Below are 20,615 nucleotides of genomic sequence, written 5' to 3'. Positions count from 1 at the left end.
GCCATTTTGATTTCAAACAAGACAGATGATTTTATTTATTATTAAGTTAATAACTTAAAGGTATTTTAATTCTAATTATTGTTTTATTTTTATCTTAGTTATTTTACTATTATAAGCAGGTCCACATCAGCCTTTTGGCTGCCGATTCAATATTGTTCATTCAATCTTGTAATTATGAACCTGCTCTAACAAATAAAGGATTAATTGGATTGATTGATTGATATCCTCCTGTCCAGGTGACCAGAGTCACATGGGCACGAGGCACAAAGGGGAAAACGTTGAAAGAAAACGATTAATAAGCTTTGACATCCAAGTTATTTCCTGTAAACAAGTAAGCCATAAGCGAAAGTATGGAACAGCAATAAAGTAATCTGATTGGTTGGTTTTGGATATTGGCCTTGACTGGACTAACTTGGTCATGCAATAATTAAACTTACTCAATTTAAATACTGCTGTTTAGAAGTAAACATGCATGTCACCTTCAGCTGTGGGCAAAGTATGAGGACTAAAACCAGCTGGTCCTTTCCGATATCTATTACGTAAACATGTTTTTCCAACAGCAGAATCACCTGTTCAGGAACAATTTAAAAGCTAAATTCAAAACTTACAGGACAACAGAGGCTAGAAATCTTATCACATTTTACTTAACCACTGAAAATTATGGAAATCACTAAGATTTGAGGAAAACTGCAAAAGAAAGAGAATTTTTCCTATAGCTACCAAAATGGAGGAACAAAGCAAAAAGCCATGGCAGTTATTCAAAGGGCCCAACAGTTTAACAGTTCACTGCGCAGGTACTGGGCTACTGTAGCTTACACTGCATCACAGTTCCCTTAAACAAGATTACCGGTACTCTTCTTAGAGTTGGACACTAGTCCACAACAGGTAACTGCTTCCCCAAAGGCAGTTATCCAAAGTGCCCAACAGTTCCACAGTTCACCAGGCAGACTGGTACACATGTATATACGTTGTAGTTTAAAATGTTTGTTTTTTGTGGTCAGGATGATTTCAAACTAGTCTAATTTTCATCAAAGGGGTTGGGGAAGTCTGGAAACCAATAACTTATTAGGCCATTAAATATTCAAGAATTTGTAATGATTGCTTGCATAGCCAAGTGAAGATGAAAGTGGACTACAAAGTCAGAGATTGGGTGTTCGAATCTAGGTGAGTACAAAGTAAAAAAGTGGGGGTTAAAATGGGATCCTGGCTGGGTAGGATACTGGGTGGACTTTCATATAAAAACGATGAGGATCTTGGTACCTCTTAGGGGTTCTTTTCAAAGTTTTCAATGAACAGCGTTAACCCTGTCCTTTTTATTTTGGTGTCCCCTTAGGGGTAGGGTAGGGTTCAAGACAGTCAGGGAGGTGGGTGGTGGGTATGCTATTCTTTTTTAAGAAACCCCCAAACATGAAGAAATAAATAAAGTTATTTGCAAAATCTAAGCTAAGTTAAAACAAAATAACCTGGCTTAAGACATTCTTACCTAAAATACGTTATGTTTAAACTACAACATATACATGTACACCCTTGCATCCAGTCCTCCTTGTATCAAGAGGTGTTGTGACGGCAAACTATGTTGCCTAAGAACAACAAAATGTCCCTGACCACTTAACATGGACCATCCAGCCCCAACTCACTCACTATCGGCCACCCAATCACCACCCGTGTTACTTTCAAGAATGTAAAACATCTTTTGTTGAGCATTTTTGTTTTTCCACTGCCTCAATTTTTAGCTTTCTTTGCTTAATTAGTAGATAATAACTAGGGTATCTAAAAGATAATAATGCTGCGGCACATTCTATTGATAGTGACATATTTTACGCAGTGATTCATCTACAACTTCATGCATGATGACACATGGATGGCAAGGTGTGACAAGGGATCGTGACAAAAAAGCACATAGTGATCTGACCCATGTTTGAACATAAAAAGATACACATCAATCTCCCCTTTACCAGATCTCGAAAATCGAAAGATGTGGAAGTTGTAGGAGCAGAAATCTAACTTATAAATTCTGTATTGATACGCATTAAATGTCTCAAGAATGTTGACAGACTGTGTCGAGGACGCGTCCATCGCGATGTGTGAAAATGCTAAAGCTCTAGCTTAAATTCATGTTTGGATGAAAAGAAATAGATCGCAGCATATATGAAATTAGCGTGTTCTACGGTTTTCGTTTGTTTTAATTATTCTGCGAGCTTTCGGAGCGACGATTTCTCTTCATTTAAGAATTCGGCCAAGTAGGCGAGACTGCTAAGAAATGACATACTTAAAAAGTTTAAAATTAAGATGTCACAATTAATCGTCCAGATTTACAAACTTTCACATACTGCACGCATTAAGAACAAAAGCAAGAGTTGTGAAAGCAGGCACAATCTCCTTCACATCGTTTTACAGGTAAATCAGAGCAAAACACAACCACTAATCTTTCTCACTGGAATCCACGCGAAAAGGCGTCCTCCTGTAGTTCGTGGCGCAACGCACCCTGGTAAAAAGTGGCGCAGTGCATTCTGGTTAAATGCGATGCATTCTGGTAAAAAGTAATGAATTCGAGAATTTGGATCCCCTTTTACATATTCTTCTTAAATCCTGTTTATGTAGCTGCTCGCTTGCTACGCTCGCTCCGCAGCAATGATATATGATACAACAAAGAGTACAACTGAACCCTAACTCATACAACCTTAACCCTTTCAGATTAAACTAAATGACTTAATTTGAAAGTTACATTGTGTAATATATAAAGATCCGACAAACTTAACAACATAATTACAACTAACACCATGAGCACTCACCCAATAGAAATCCTTTATATAATCTCCTGACTTCCCCCATTAGACAGCGCAAGCGTCAGAATTTATCCTTAGGATAAAACTGTTGTACAGCTGCAACTGTTAAGTAATTTCACCTAGAAGTACAATGCAAACAGTGGTATTCTCTATTTATATACTAGCAAAATTCATTGCTACTTCCAAACAAATGGATCCAATGAAAAGACACTATTCAGGTCACATGAATGAGCTGCAAACCTCAATACAAATTATGCATTCCGTAAATTTTAATACAAAAAACCCCACCTGTATCATTTTGAAAACAGAATGACACTAACTGATTACGTCTTTTGATTGTTTGCTTTTAAGCTTGAACAACAAAAATTGCATATTAATAAATTTCACAAGTTTTATTTAACCATCATGTTCGAACTCACCACTAAAAACACCTATTCAGGCTGGCTGCCTAAATTATGTTTACCACTAAGTCTAACTGTTGATGACAGGGCAACTCTAGCAACCCTGTCGTTATAACAACCTTCAGGTTGTCGGTACCTCTTCTTATAGTTTGGCCTGTCATGAACAAAGTTCAGTCTTTTTCTTTTATACATGTAACATAGTTACAGTCAACCTGTGTTGAGCAGACCCTCTATTAAGTGGACACCAGCTTGAGGTCCCTTAATTATCTTCCAACATTTACTGTAAAATAAACCTGCATCCAGGGACACCTCTGTTAAGCCGATGCGGACACCAATATTTAACTAAGCCATTTTGTTTCACAAAACCAGCAATAAGCGGACACTTCAAGGGCATTTTACTTCTAAAAGCTTAGCTCACTCCTTTAACATTGTTCAGCGATGTCGTTTTAAATTTAAGTAGATTATTCCAGATTGATGCATTGACTGACTGAACATTGTGCTTTGAGCAGTCTTTGATCTTCCACTGTGTTACACTGTGTTACAAAAGGGTTAATAATGAACTACAGTATATAATTACACTAATATATATTAGAACCTGTTTAGAGTGGACACCCTCTATTAAGCGGACGCTAGTGAGTGTCCCATGGTGTCTGCTTAATACAGGTTTCACTGCAGCTATATACACGTAGCAAAGCCATGTTATCAAACTCGGTAACTCTAAGACTAGTGTGTATCAATATAATGCACATTTTATGGTACAAGCAACATCAAACTCTTCCATCATTCCCGTTGGCAATTAATTTATTGAACAATGCCACAATTGTTCGAAGGCTGGATAACACTTAATCCACAAGATAAATCCCTATCCAGTGGATAGCATGGTTTGTTTTAATTTGCTGACACTGATCTGCTGGATAGTGATTTATCCACTGGATAGCATTATCAAACAACCCGGGTCAGATGAACTGGAGAAGTTCAGAGAGTGCTCAACAAGCCAGGATTACTCTCAGCCACACCTCAACTAACTCTGATTAGCTTCTTTCAAACTCTCCTACCTAACTTTCAAGCACATGCATTGTATGTCAATGACGCACACTGAAGTATGTATCAATTTTAAATCTTAACAGGCTGCCAACCTTAATTGTTTATGCCCTCAAACACACATGCTGGATCTCCAAATTCCCATTTACAGCCATTTCTCCCATTAATGGCTGCATTATATAAATCTGAAGTAAAGAGTAAGGGTGAGCTTACAGCCACAAGCAAATCGAGTGGGATCTCTAAAGAAGGCATGAAAAGAGACAATGGGATAATTATTATTCCCAACTGAAGGTAATGGAACATGAAGTGAAGTATTTTGTAAGGTCCTTTGAGATATTTTTTGATACAAAAACACCATAATTATAACAACAGCTAAGGAAGGGGCAAGGTCTGGAAATTACAGGTAATGGGTAGTGAAAAGTTCATGCCTCACTGTCTCCCCCTCCCCCCCCCCCCCAACCTACATGCTGGTTACCATCACTAATTTCCATCTTTTTTTAGTACAGCGTGGGTCAAGAGAGAAAAGATAAATTAATTAATACAATCAATTACAATCTTCCATGAAATATTTGCCTCACTTTTTTTGGAAACAGTTGGATTTCAAAATTTAAAACTGATGACTCAGCAGCATGTCTGACCGTGTGCATGATAATGTGTATGTATGCCATTAGGTATGGAAATCTGAATTTGACACGTAATATAAAAACTAATTATATAAATAGCTCATTCCCGAAGGTGTAAGTACATTGTATGCCATTAGGTATGAAAATCTGAATTTGAATTTGAATATGATCACAGCCATATCTTTTAGCAGCAGCTGACAACATTGCTACTTCCTCCCTCCCCCCTGAATGGAAGACTAGTTTTTAAAAGAATATTCAATACCAAGCAATGTTAGGTTAGTTACCCAATTCACTGGTATCCAGTTATTACAACCATGTTTTGTACATTGATATTATACTGAGCAAGTTTTTTTTTTCTTTCTTCTTTTTTTTTACAAAAAAAGAAAAATTTAGTTTCAGCAGTAATCTTTTAAAATAAAGATTTTTTAACATATGTCTCATTAATTTTCTTAAAATATCTTATAAATTGCCACACATTAACTTTACATAAAGTCCAGTAGTTTTTTCACTATGACAGCTATTATGCTATAATTACTGGACTTTTTTCTTTTTCTTGTACAGTACATGGAAGCAACACAAATAACAGACATCTAGCAAATATGTCAGCAAGAGAGTGCAATGTGTGAAACAATCATTTGTAAGTAAGCTGAAGGATACAATTCTGCTTCTGTTAGGGAAATATATCTGAAGTTGTTACGTATGCTTGAAGTTAGCCACGATCAAATATACTCATTAAGTTTGTGATCAGATGACTGTTCTATGATAACCAATAAGAAGTTAATGGCTGTGTAAGTAGAAAATCAACTAAGGAAAGGTCTAGTTCTGTAGAAACTAAAAGAAATAAAATCAAGGAATGTTTTACAATTGGTACTTATACATCTGGTGGTGGGTGAAGGGCAAATAAGACAAAAAATCAACAAATAGCTAATATTCCTATCCTTTAGTGTCTGTCTAATTATTACGGTCCTAGATTATCAAATTTCAGTCATTTCAATCATTACTTTATGATTACCAATTTTATCAGCTGGCTATTCACAACTGCCATGATGGAGCTGAACTCAGGTCTGAAGAGAAACAACTTCAGCTAGTCTGGTGCCCCAACCACTCAGCCACTGTCACTACCTCCTATCTGACTCATAACCAGTCAGCTTGGCTTCCCTCCGGATTTCAAGTCTGGTGCCCCAAGCAATCAAATGCACACTGCCTCCTATCTGACTCAATAACCTGAGCTTGTCTTCCCTGTGGTTTTTTCTGCCCTTGAACAACATGTTAAAATTTAACCTAGAGAGAGCAGCTGACAGACCATGGCTCTGACACATGTACTGCACTGTTTGTTTTAATAACAAGCTGTCACATATTTATAAATTATTCTCACTGGTTGTTGGAATTCAAAATAAATAAAAAGACTGAGGTAATCCATGTTAAGTACAGTGACACCCGGAAGTAGTGCGGACAAAAAAGGGTGTCTAATAAACCACAGACCTAAGACCTAATACTCCATCCGAATCTCAAAAACTAAGACCTAACACCCCCTCTGAATCTCAAATACTAAGACCTAAGACCCCCTCCAAATCTCAAAAACTAAGACCTAAGACCCCCTCCGAATCTCAAAACTTAAACTATGACCTAAGACCCCCTCCAAATCTCAAAAACTAAGACCTAAGACCCCCTCCGAATCTCAAAACTTAAACTATGATCTCAGACCCCCTCCAAATCTCAAAAACTAAGACCTTTGACCCCTCCAAATCTCAAAAACTAAGACATATGACCTCCTCTGAATCTCAAAAATTAAGACCTAAGACCCCCTCTGAATTTCAAAAGTAAGACCTAGGACCTCCTCCAAATCTCAAAAACTAAGACCTAAGACCCCCTCCAAATTTCAAAAACTAAGACATAAGACCCCCTCCGAATCACAAAAACTAAGACCTAAGACCCCCTCCGAATTTCTTATAGCTCCACTATGAAGTCACATTCAATTTATGCAAGCCGTTAGCGCGTAACTTTAGTCATTAAAATGCACGCCAGTTGATGTACATGAAATAGCAGACTGTTCACAGTACCAAAACTTGCCCATGTAGAAATGGAATTTTATTCCAGTTTAGTTGAGCTTTCCCTATTTATTTTTGTAGTTTAATATTCTTTATTTCATCTTACACTCGTATCACTGGGTGGCTTTGTGAGAATCCAAGAACTATTAAATAACACTGTTTTGTTACTTGTGATCCAGACTGACATTAAGTTCAAATTAAAGCAAACCCAGGTCTTGAGATTCTATGGTTGTCTTAGGTCTTAGTTTTTAACTTGTACAATATTTATTTTTGAACTTGAAAAATATTATTTTCCAAGATGTAGTGGTGAAGTGATTTCACTCCATCCCTCCTTCACTCCTTCGCTGGATCATTTCCTGTTAGTCCATTGAAACTCCAGGGGGGGGGGGGGGGGGACTCCCATATGAAAAGGTCATGGATGCTCGTTAGAAAATTTGAATTTAACTCCCAAATTAAAGAAGACTAATATGGGAGTTGCTCAAGCTTCATTAGACCCCTAAAAGATACCACTTTAAATGGAATAGGTTCAATTACTAGCCACTGTTCAAGAAAGGATCCCTCGTGCACTTGTAGACCCAACTCGCATACTCGAGAGATCAGCAGAAATCAAGCCTAAAACCAGAAGTTAAATGAGAGCGTTTCTTTTAATTGTTATTTCTTTGAGTGCACCCTAAAGGTTACTTTGACAGCTAAAAATGGTGACGTTTCGTCATCAACACCCTAAGTGAGACCAGAATCCTTGATTTGTACCCAGACGACGAGCATCCCCGACCTATTCATATAGTAGTTCCCCTCTACATTTCGAACATCTGCTATTTAAGGCCGCTTTACAGTCACTTGCACCGTCTCAAGTTAGGTATTCTTTGAATTTCTGACGCAAGTCAATATCTTACCGCAGAAATGCTCTACATTGAATAAATTTTCGTACGAACATTTTTATAAATAAAAGCCACCTGTAACTATATAACTAGCTCATTTCCCACTCGATTGCCGATAAAGAAGACATTGAAAGTCACAAAATTGATGAGCTGTACGTAATTTTCCCCATCCCCCAACATCCCCCCGCCCTCCCCCATGCCAGACAAATTATTTCGTCCAGGTTTGTTTGTTAATCTTAAACAAAAGTTTTGTTCTCAGTGTGGATCAATCCTAAGTAAGTTTTTAAGTTATAGCTTCATGTGTTTTTGAAGTAAACAACACACAATACAAGTAAGTTCTAACACTTGAGTAAGTTAAGCTTAACTTATGTAAATACCCAGAACCCAGGGGCATACCTGCCAACTCTCCGGTTTTCCCTGGAGTCTCCAAGTTTTTCATCAAATCTCCCGGTCTCCCGGTTAGAGCACCAAATCTCCCGGAAAATACCTAACGTGGCTTTTTTCAATTTTTTTTCCATCAATTTCGTTATTTTCGAGAATCCAAACAGGAAAATAAAACAAGAAGTGGATTTAGTGCTCTTATTTGAGCTGTTCTCAATCGAAAAACATCGGAAAACGGGAAACAGAGCGATGAAATCGATATATATTTAACGAGAATTGTAATTGGTCAGAAATCAACCAATCCAATCGCACAATACATGGAAGGAGGTTGGCGCAGTTTTCGCATGCTGTTTACACTTGAAGGGAAGATTGCCAGCATGGATTTCGGTTCGCTGCAAAAAGAATTCTTAGGTGCCCTTCCCTCAGGCTTTGAGGGTCGTAGTGAGGAGACTTGCCTCGCAGAAAGTGAAGGAGATTCCTCTAGTTGACGTTCAGCCATCAGTCAACACTTGAGATAAGCTACTTTTGTGGGTTTTTTGAAAATTCAAGCGCTTTGAAATGTGAGCGGGTCAGAGCTGCAAGTCACAATGTCAAATAGTTTTAAATTAATAAAACTTCACTTCTGAAAAATTCATGAATTGGAAACTTTAGGCACTAGGCAAAGGATTTGAGGGCCTAATCAGTAATGTTTTCAATTCATGAATCCTGCAGAAGCACAGTTTATGAATATTATTTAAAATCAGATTTCCATATAAACTTTGTTATTTTTAGACCTGTTTTCCTTCTTATTTTTTCTGTTAGTAAAAACCCTGCTTTACAGCAGATATTGTGATGGAATATGTGGACTTTTCAGCATAGATCATAACGATAGCACTAAGATGTTGAAACAAGATGTAAAACTTTAGAATCACTGAGCAACTTAACATTTAAGAATGGCTGACTGTTAGGATCGAGAACCGCCGGTCAACGACCCATTTGGCAAATCGCTCATATTTTGCCCAAAGATACCCTTAGGTGACCTAATTCTAAAAATCATATTTCAAGGTTCCAGCGAATTTTTATTTTTCAGAAATTCGCGAAAATTTGAAAGCGCGGTCAAAGTGCGGTTTTTCGTGTAATAAAATGACCGAAATAAGGCGCGAGGACAAAGCGCTGGTTAAGTCTTAAAATAAATTCAATTGACTTCAAACTTCACACAAATGTGGAACAACCACTCTAATTTATTCCCCGTTTTAAACTAATCTCAGAGATGTTGATATAGTGGTTTTCCGAACCATTTTAAAAACACCTATGAAGCGTGTGAAAAATAACGGCAAAATATAGGTCATGTTTAACAGCATAAAAATGCATCTGGTACCTCACTTTCCGATTATTTTACTTTACAGCCTAGAAATATCATTATTAAACATATATCATGCCAAGTTTCACGCTCGAACTCGGAGTATTTCCCTATGAGAAAAACGAAAATCTACGTCAATGTGTTGGGCGCAAATAACACAATAATTATACACGAACAAGAGACAAATCAGTTTCAACGGCGAAAGTAAAAGGCCATCATTCATTAAAATCCCGTCAATTCACTGCTATCAGTAGAAACATAATGTCCACTGCATAAAAACTGTTTTTAGACCTTTTCGAAACATTGCGCGTTAACTTTGTTTAATTTCCTGTCCGCCGTCATGTCTAGTCTGTCATCCCGTGTAATTCATTAATGTAAACAACACTCTGAATGGTTTTCACGACAAACGCAAGAGATTTCCTGTAACCTTACTGTTTTCGGTTCACCAAAACGCTTTAAGTTCGTTAAGACACAATAATGGGTCAACTTGGAATGCTGTTTAGCATTAAGGACATTAAAGGACTGTAAATTAATCGAGTTGAAATATCTTGAAGCAAATCAAAATCGCGCCCTTATTCTAATTTGGCAAACAGCGGACCTCCGTTCAAGTTCAAGAAGTCGAGAGGTTAATTCGGCAATTTATTACCGGTACAACAACAAAATCAAACCGCGGTCATCAAAAGTGTAAGTTTAAAAGTGTAGTGGCAAGTCCCAAATAAATTTCGCCTTTCTAAAATGGAAACAAGAAGTGAAACGCTCTGACCCGAAACAAATAAAAAAAATTTTAATACGACTAATTTAATCCGAAAATGTTACAGAAAACATACCTAAAAGCCGTCGATTCCCCTCAATACCACTCCACATTGCCTTAAAGGGCCCAAGCTTTCTGCTGTAAGAATCAGGGGCCTAAGGAATCTGTTTTTATCATATCGGCAACCATGCTGCGTGGCTGATATTCGAGACTCAGTAAAAGTTGTCACACAACCGCACGAGCAGCCCAGTCACGCTTTCACTGCTCTTGCGCAAATGTTCAACATTTCGCAATTTACATAAACCCATTACAAGTTTAAAGTAGTGACAGTAGATTGAAATGCGCTTCTTAAAGCTGACCTATCCAGGAGCAATTATTTCTTGTTCTTGAATGGCTCTTAGTTGTAGCTACAGTCGGGAAGGGGGGGGGGGGGGGGGGGAGGGAGTACTCCTGGAAATTTCGGATATCTGTATGCAGTGGAAGATTAAGTGGTCTCCAGCTCTTAACGCCAACACTGACACACCAGATGATTCTCGAAGTATCACAGGGATCACTAAGCTAAATAATTTTGAGTTTAGCTCCGCTGAGTCAATTACCTGTTGGCGCGCATATTGCATTGACCGTGGACAGGTGGAAAAACAGTTAAACGGGAAAAGCCTGGTGCACATTGTAATTTAGCGTTGTTCAACACGCAATCGGTCAGGTTGTAATGCTAATCGTATTTGATAGAATCTCAGGTTTTCTTTCAACACATACTGGGGTGACATACTCCTAGATGGGCGTGACCGGGAGCCATGAGTCAAGTCAGTCAACTCGCAAAGCTTAACAGAAGAGTGATAGTGAACCACTGGTGGAAGGACTGCAGATTGTCCCTACGCTTTACCCTGATAGGCCTCTGTTTTATTCTAATGAACTGATGCTGTGACAATGATACCATTTAGCTTTATGAACATGCTAATTGTCAAGGGTTTCTTTTGCAGTATACAAAAATCATAAATAAGTAGTTCTTTATGAAAAACTATTTTCAGGAAAGTGAGCTGTTTGCGAGATCTATGTTTTCAGATGTTCTAGAGTGATTAGTTTGTTAAGGCACTGTTGCGCTGCGTCTACGCGCAGTGTCGGAAACAAAATGCATTGGATCATCTAATTTTAATTCGATAAAGGTAAATTAATCGTTGCAGCGAATTTGGAAAGGGTGACTCAAATCAAAAGGGTGATTCAAACCTCGTTCCTAGAGTCTCTCATCTTACCGCCCGACTGGAGTACGCTCCAGGGTGCAGTAAGATGAGAGACCCTGGGAACGAGGTTGAGACGATTAGGCCATGAGTTTTTCCTCTAAACGGTCTTCCTCCTGTACTCCCTCTCCCTCTCTACAAAAATTTAACGATCCTCCCCATCCCGAAAAACTAGCACCTGAAAAAGACGAATATTATAAGGATCCTGGGCTCTGCGCATTTCCCGCGCCACCATTTCGGCGTCAAGCTTTCGGCCTGTCGTTTGACCAGTGCGGAATTTTGCCATAACATACGATTGCTGCTTGTCACTGACTGCCCTGAGAGCCCAACCCTCTTTTGAAACAACAAGGGCTTCTTGGTGACCTATTGTGGCTTTGAGTAACGCGCCAACGCTTGCTCCAAGCAGGGTTTGTAGCACATTTTGGCTAAGTCCATAAGGGAATGTCTCTCCAGTGACTGAGTATATTTCTCCAGAGACAAGTGCCTCTCTAAAGTGGACAGGCTATGAAAGACACGAATGCAGCCGCCTTGAAGACATTAATACACCCCTGCAATGCATGGTTACTATCCATGGAAACATCACCAGACGCTTTCTCGGTCACACCCGTTGATAATGGCACCGATGTTGGGGTCGCAGTGTTCGTGCCTTTTTAGAAAATGACCTGAAGTCTCCTTTAGAGAACGATGTTTCCAGCAGAAATAAAGAAAGAGCGATGTCTGACTAAATTGCAAAAGAAACCCTTGACAATTAGCATGTTCGTAAAGCTAAATAGTATTATTGTCACAGCATCAGTTCATTAGAATAAAACAGAGGCTTATCAGGGTAAAGCGTAGGGGCAATCTGCAGTCCTTCCACCAGTGGTTCACTATCACTCTTCTGTTAAGCTTTGTGAGTTGACTGACTTGAGTCATGGCTCCCGGTCACGCCCATCTAGGAGTATGTCACCCCAGTATGTGTCGAAAGAAAACTTGAGATTCTGTCAAATACGATTAGCATTACAACCTGACCGATTGCGTGTTGAACAACGCTAAATTACAATGTGCACCAGGCTTTTCCCGTTTAACTGTTTTTCCACCTGTCCACGGTCAATGCAATGTGCGCGCCAACAGGTAATTGACTCAGCGGAGCTAAACTCAAAATTATTTAGCTTAGTGATCCCTGTGATACTTCGAGAATCATCTGGTGTGTCAGTGTTGGCGTTAAGAGCTGGAGACCACTTAATCTTCCACTGCATACAGATATCCGAAATTTCCAGGAGTACCCCCTCCCCCCCGTTCCCGACTGTAGCTACAACTAAGAGCCATTCAAGAACAAGAAATAATTGCTCCTGGATAGGTCAGCTTTAAGAAGCGCATTTCAATCTACTGTCACTACTTTAAACTTGTAATGGGTTTATGTAAATTGCGAAATGTTGAACATTTGCGCAAGAGCAGTGAAAGCGTGACTGGGCTGCTCGTACGGTTGTGTGACAACTTTTACTGAGTCTCGAATATCAGCCACGCAGCATGGTTGCCGATATGATAAAAACATATTCCTTAGGCCTCTGATTCTTAAAGCAGAAAGCTTGGGCTCTTTAAGGCAATGTGGAGTGGTATTGAGGGGAATCGACGGCTTTTAGGTATGTTTTCTGTAACATTTTCGGATTAAATTAGTCGTATTAATATTTTTTTTATTTGTTTCGGGTCAGAGCGTTTCACTTCTTGTTTCCATTTTAGAAAGGCGAAATTTATTTGGGACTCGCCACTACACTTTTAAACTTACACTTTTGATGACCTCGGTTTGATTTTGTTGTTGTACCGGTAATACATTGCCGAATTAACCTCTCGACTTCTTGAACTTGAACGGAGGTCCGCTGTTTGCCAAATTAGAATAAGGGCGCGATTTTAATTTGCTTCAAGATATTTCGACTCGATTAATTTACAGTCCTTTAACGTCCTTAATGCTAAACAGCATTCCAAGTTGACCCATTATTGTGTCTTAACGAACTTAAAGCGTTTTGGTGAACCGAAAACAGTAAGGTTACAGGAAATCTCTTGCGTTTGTCGTGAAAACCATTCAGAGTGTTGTTTACATTAATGAATTACACGGGATGACAGACTAGACATGACGACGGACAGGAAATTAAACAAAGTTAACGCGCAATGTTTCGAAAAGGTCTAAAAACAGTTTTTATGCAGTGGACATTATGTTTCTACTGATAGCAGTGAATTGACGGGATTTTAATGAATGATGGCCTTTTACTTTCGCCGTTGAAACTGATTTGTCTCTTGTTCGTGTATAATTATTGTGTTATTTGCGCCCAACACATTGACGTAGATTTTCGTTTTTCTCATAGGGAAATACTCCGAGTTCGAGCGTGAAACTTGGCATGATATATGTTTAATAATGATATTTCTAGGCTGTAAAGTAAAATAATCGGAAAGTGAGGTACCAGATGCATTTTTATGCTGTTAAACATGACCTATATTTTGCCGTTATTTTTCACACGCTTCATAGGTGTTTTTAAAATGGTTCGGAAAACCACTATATCAACATCTCTGAGATTAGTTTAAAACGGGGAATAAATTAGAGTGGTTGTTCCACATTTGTGTGAAGTTTGAAGTCAATTGAATTTATTTTAAGACTTTACCAGCGCTTTGTCCTCGCGCCTTATTTCGGTCATTTTATTACGCGAAAAACCGCACTTTGACCGCGCTTTCAAATTTTCGCGAATTTCTGAAAAATAAAAATTCGCTGGAACCTTGAAATATGATTTTTAGAATTAGGTCACCTAAGGGTATCTTTGGGCAAAATATGAGCGATTTGCCAAATGGGTCGTTGACCGGCGTTTCGCTATCCTAACAGTCAGCCATTCTTAAGATTATGAAAAATAAATGCTGTTCTAACCGAGAGACGTTGGGAACATTCGGAAGGCCTTCGGGTGATTTTCGGAGAGTATTCGGGCATCGTTGAAAATGACATTCTTACAATGCAAAGATTTCTAGACGTCTCCAGATTTTTGTACCCTGGGGGTTGGCAGGTATGCAGGGGTGATCATAACTGCACAAGGAAAATAACAAAATTCATCTGCAGTGACCAGATCTCAGCAACACGAGCTTATTACTTTAATAGCTTTTGTTTGATGAAGCTCGTGATCTCTAAGGCCTTCAAATAACAGCCTCGACATCTAACTTTGTTAAGATTTTGGAAAACAATTTGCTGCGTATGCTATTTAACAAATGTACGTTGTAAATACGAGCTGAGTTAACCAAGTATAAATACTTTAAAGACTTCAAGCACTTCTTACCTCGGGAAAGAACGTTGCAGGCTATTGACCATCACCATTTATGGCCGATTTTTGGAAAAAATGGTCCTAGACTACCAAACATTGACCAAACAGACATGTTACATCGCCTTCGTAGCATTTACTGCGAATGAATGAACAGCATTTCCGCAATCTCTCACCCGCCCCACCAGCACCCACTCCGTCGATTTTTTGCTCTCGCCCCAATTTTCTCGCGACCAGAGGGCGAAAAACGCAAAACGCCTTCAAAGGATTGGCGCAAGTCGAAAGCAAAACCTTATTTTTATCACACCTCGCTATAAGTTGATTTGTTATTACATGGCCCTGGCTAAATGTTAAACTTCTTCGATTTTTGTACAATTTCTTCAATCTGCGTTTCATCTCGTCTGTGTATCAAAGCGTTCGAACTTTCAAATAAAAAGGACGGGGTTGCTTATCGTATCTTTTAGGGGTTAAAAAAGCGGTTTTGGTACCTCGATCTTAAGGTGTTCAGCCTCAAAAGGTCCACAGCAGGAGCTTTTGCCGTATCTTTTGGTGTATTGATCCGAAAATCATATAACAAGAGATAATATGTTGTTTCAGAATTAGTACCTCTTAGGGGTGAAGAACATTTCAAGCCACGCCCACAAAACAGGATCTTGGTACCTCTTAGGGGTTCTTTTCAAAATTTCAGAAGATCACCCCCATCCTCTTTATATGTGAGTCCCCCCCCCCCCCCCCGGGAGGTTTGGATTTCCCTAAGCATAGCCAGGTCTAGAGACAGATTTACAATGATAATTGTTTTGACCAAAAACGCAGCAAAATTATCCTGAGTGTCCATTTAATTGTTGATTTAAATAAATACAGAGCAACCTCCGGTTGCGACTGCCTCTCGTAAGTGACCACCTCTTCTCGGCGACCAGCTTTCCAAAATACCAAAAGTTTCCCAGTCAAATCACTATATTTGGAAACTCTTGTAAATGACCACCTCTCATAAGCGACCACGACCACTTTTGGAGTTAAAAGTCTGAAATTTTCTTTCATTTTTAACCTCCCGTAAGTGACTACTTGACAGATAATAGAGCGAAAATTGGGTAATAAAGTGTTGTAACATTATTGCATTCCTGAGAAGTACCGGATTTTTCCTCGAAATTGATTTTTCACATGAATAAAACATTGAATAACATTATGGCTACTGTTGCTAGGCAACAGTAGCCATGAAAATTTAAAGAAAAAATGTACGCTCACTGTATTCTATCAGTCTTAAAAGAGACAACCTAAATACTAATGAGGTAAAATTTTGACCCAATATGGTCTAAAAAAACAATTTTCAAAAGAAGATGGAAGAAGATTATAGTAACAGTGATGCATGAAGAGTGCATTGTGAAGGACAACAAGATCAGTTAATTTAAGAATCTCTAATTCCTTAAAAAGAGGCTCAGAGTTTCAAGAAAGTTATAATATGTATAGCCCTCTTTTGAAGAATTACTAAAGGTTTAAGAGTAGAATTGTAAGTATTGCCCCAAATTGATAAATCATAGGTGAGGAAGGGGTAAATAAGTGAATAATATAATTGATGTAATAATTTATTCCTGTTTACATAATATCTAATTTTAGATAATACTCCAATACCTCTTGAAACTTTCTTGCTCAATTCGTGTAAGTATGGTTTCCAGTTCAAATTGGAATCAAAAATAGGAGATCTGAATCACTGACAGGCATTTCTTCAATATGGTTTACATGAACTGTTCCTTCCTCTTCAGGTTCATTAAGTGCAATTTCAGCATCAACACCATTACAAGCAAGTGAAGAGTTACATGTATTCTGAAGTCCTAATGGTGTATTGTGTTCCTCATCTGAATTACTCACAGGCTAATTTCTTCAATATTGTTTACATGAACTGTTCCTGCCTCTCCAGGCTCATTAAGTTCAATTTCAGCTTTCAACACCATTACAAACAAGTGAAGAGTTACTTTTATTCTGAAGTTTTAATTGTCTATTATGTTCTTCATCTGAATCACTGACAGGCATTTCTTCAATGTGGCTTACATGAACTATTCCATCCTCTGCAGGCTCATCAAAACTGCAATCAGGCATGTCTTGTTGGTTTATCTCTACTCCAACTTTGCCATTGTCCAAAGATATAATAATCACTCTTCTAAATGCATTTTCATATGCATGTCTGTGGGCCAGTTTCTTGGCATATCCAAGCAATTCAAGTCTTTTGGCAGGGTCTTTTTCTGTGAACCATAAAATTTACAAAGAATTTGAAAGTTGAAAAGTCACATAATATTTATTTCCTCAAAAAGTTTCCAAAAGAAATCTACTAGCCTTGGGCTATTGGACACAAATTTCTTTCCACATGGAAGACTCTCACAATTGCTCTATTGACAGATTATGATACCATTGCTTAAGGACATTCGCACGAACATTTCCAGTAAATAGATTTTTTAATAATTTTTACTGCAGTCAGATAATGAGTTACCTGTGTCAAAAATGCAAAAAAAATTGGGAGTCAGCAACTTCATTTCAGAGTCAAAGCATGTGACAAATTGGCGTACATAATTCAGCATGGTTTACAGATGGTCTACATGGTCTTAAATATCGAAGGTGAGTCAACGGAGGTAAATGATATTAGTCATATTTCATAAAAGTGGGTCTGTTGCATAAATAATTCCAAATATTGCCAACATAACTTAACCCTTCAAGAGGCATTTGAAACCACTGCACAGATAAACAAAGAACTAAAAAGAACAGAATTCGATGGTGCATTTTGCAAAAAATTGAAACTTTTAATTGATAGATTTTCTTTCTTTTTTTGCTAAACAGAGAAAATCAGTAGAGGAGGTGATCTATCAAAAGAAAAATAGGGGTCACTGAACGTGCAAGTTCGCTAAATCCATAGCAATGGCCATCTCCCCTGTTATTGTTCATTTTATTACTTAGCACACACTTGATGATGTAGAGTGTGAATTTTCCTACACAGTAAGGATGCACAGAAACAATTCATGTGAACATCCTCAAGCCACTGTTTGAATTTAAAAATATCAGTGTTGACACTTTGACAGCCCATCAATCTGTACTAACCTTGCTCTATCATGTTTTGATCTCCACCATGCCCAGTGCCATCACAAAAGAATTCACAATCTTTAATCTCCAGTCTAACCACACATCTATACAAAGAATTGTTCTTTTCCTGACAATCACTGTTATCAATTTTATTCTCTAGCCTCTCTAGCTGCAAAAAGTGCAATAGTAAAAACTTGTGAGAGGAACAATTTCTTTTCCATGTTTCTGTTACATCAAGGGGAGTGGCTCCTCACCTAGGCAAGTGGCTACACTCCTCTTAAGTCACTAAACATGAAGAGTTACAGTAAGTGCCTGCACTGATGACACATTGTGGTGACCCATATTACCCAAATGGAAGTGTTTGGACTTGACTGAGGTTCTCTCAGAAAACCCTAATTCACAAAAATTTAGAAATCGTACATCAGAATTTTAACATCAACAACAACTTTATTTTACAAATTCAGATAATTGACTTTGGTAGCCAGTAATTAGTAAAGCTATTATGTACTAGGTAATCTACCCTAAACAAGAGATCTAATGATGGTATTTAAAGCTCAAAGACAAATAAACAAATAAATAATCACCATTTCTGAGTGACCATAACAAAATGAAGAAAGGAAGATTCCATTACCTGAACAATTTTTGTTGACCACCCATTAAATCCAAAGTAATGATTAGCAAGCACTGTGCACTTTCCCATGTACAAAGGGTGTCGAACAACTTCTGTGAACTTTTTCCGTTGAGCAAACTGGACCTGCATATACAATGCTAACCAATAAATTCTTAATTAAAGCTAACTGAGATAACACCGTACACAGGTAAAAAAGTCTGCATTGGACCAAGAGGTCCAATTACCAGCAGAGCACATCCTGGTTTCTGTAGTATTAAGTGTCCAGGAGTATTTTGACACCTCCCTAATGGGACAGCATGTCTATGAGAGGGTTTACCCACCCCCACCCCTTGTGGCGTTAAAATCACCTGCACCCATTTGTACATGTAGATCTAATCTAGGTAGAGGGAATCACTCTGAGAGTTAAGTGTCTTGCTCAAGGATACAACACAATGACCCTGGCTAGGGCTCAAACCCAAATAACTTGATCTGACGTCCAGGACACTTAAGCCCTCTGGCCTGGATTCTTCAAAAGGTGGATAACACTATCCACCAGATGAATCACTATCCAGTGGATAGCGTGGTTTGTTTTGTTAACACTTATCTACTGGATAGCGATTTACCTAGTGGATAGTGCTATCCACCTTTCAAGCAACCCCGGCCTGGCCTAAAAATTATGCAACAATTGATAAAGAACATTATTACCATGAGAACTCTGCCACAAGGGAAAACTAAAACTGACCTTTAAAAGTTGGCCTCCTAAAAGTTTCTTTCCACTTATTCTCTCTTTTGCCTTTTTTGCTGCCCTTGCTGAATAAAACTTGACAAAGGCATATAGAGAACTGTAGTTCAGGTCAGAACAATTCACAGTGGACTCCTCAGGAGCTGATGACAAAAATGATAATTTTCATGTTATTAGATAATCACTCAGTTAATTAATAATCACTTTTTGACTTTACTTTAGTTTATTACATGCAGCCTTGATTAGGTTCCTTCTCATGCATGGTGGGGAAGTAATCAGATTAAAAATGGATCATCCCAAGTTGGCTTGTTAAGACAGTTTAAACCAATTTTACATGTTGAATGCTTACAGTGGTCAATGCACTTAGCTACACCGTCCTACAACCCTGCAAAAAACTGTCGAGATAGTATTGTCAATAATTGCATGTGATACTATGATGTAATCAAACCACACTGTAGCCCCCCCCCCCCCCCCACCCCACCCCTCACTACCTTCATTCAATGTTGTTTTGGTCTGAAAACCAAAGGATAAAGTTCTTGTGTTATCCCCGTCCCCACCAAAAACACATGATTACAAACATTACAAGTCAGGGGAGGGGTATAAGCTCCATTTATTTAATGACATTTTGGAATCTACTCAGTACAAATGGAAAAATGATAATATTTTTTTCAATATAGTTTTTGTCACAGCTAGTTTAGACCAGGGTTGTAGCTGATTCAGCTAAGGCAAAACACTTAAACTGACAGACTGGTAATGAATTCTAGCAGACGCACATCACCTACACCAGGTGATAGGCTTCTGGTTCTAGCAACAATGTTATACTTATTATTCTTTAATGGGTTTATCATTTCCATTACTTAGCAGTTGCTGATAGAGTGAAAACCTCAAAATTGTCTGGCATTGAAGGTGGCTCTGAAATGCCTCCTTTAAGTTTCAAGTACTTATGCTGAGCAAGTTGCAGTCAAAATCATGTAATCACCTAAGAAAATTAATAGGCTTACTGTATAGGGCCACTCCATCTACACATTTTACACATAAAAAACTGACGTCAATTTGTTAAAGTATCCAAGTCTTCAGTGTTCACAGTTCTGACGTTAAAAAGAGTTCCTACGATCAGAAAATTAGAACAAGAAAAATAAGTTACCTTCTGAACTATCCGATGAATCGATCACTTGTACTTCATACACCAATCCAAACTGGGAAAATATTTCAAGCAGTTTCACCTGAATCATTGAAAACGACAATTCTTATTGTTCAGTTGTACACCATTTTTGTCCATATTATATGGCAAAACATCTTATTATACACAAAGAAATCCTTACTTGTACCACTTCTTTCTCTAGCCGTCTTGAAATGTTGGTGACATACAGATTAACTTCATTCTTATGAGGACGAAAAAACTCGATTAGTTCAACTGATGAGTCCGCCATGTTTGTTTTGAACTTCCC

The 20,615-nt window shown here is 38.3% G+C and overlaps 1 protein-coding gene across 1 annotated transcript; it reads right to left on the bottom strand.

Annotated features, from left to right (window-relative positions):
* Nucleotides 1-17,656: 17,656 nt before the first annotated feature.
* Nucleotides 17,657-20,615, bottom strand: LOC145495023 (RAD52 motif-containing protein 1-like). Its single transcript, XM_081474598.1, has 5 exons — nt 20,490-20,615; nt 20,312-20,390; nt 19,168-19,310; nt 18,447-18,569; nt 17,657-17,984 (listed from the first exon to the last, which is right to left on the bottom strand). The coding sequence occupies exons 1-5, from the start codon at nt 20,595-20,597 to the stop codon at nt 17,829-17,831; spliced, it is 609 nt and encodes a 202-aa protein (XP_081330724.1). The 5' UTR covers nt 20,598-20,615; the 3' UTR covers nt 17,657-17,828.

The sequence above is a fragment of the Orbicella franksi genome, chromosome 8 (genome assembly GCF_964199315.1).
Source record: "Orbicella franksi chromosome 8, jaOrbFran1.1, whole genome shotgun sequence".
Lineage (NCBI taxonomy): Eukaryota > Metazoa > Cnidaria > Anthozoa > Scleractinia > Merulinidae > Orbicella > Orbicella franksi.
The sequence above is the reverse complement of the archived record's forward strand: the minus strand, read 5'-3'. Positions and strand labels throughout refer to the sequence as shown.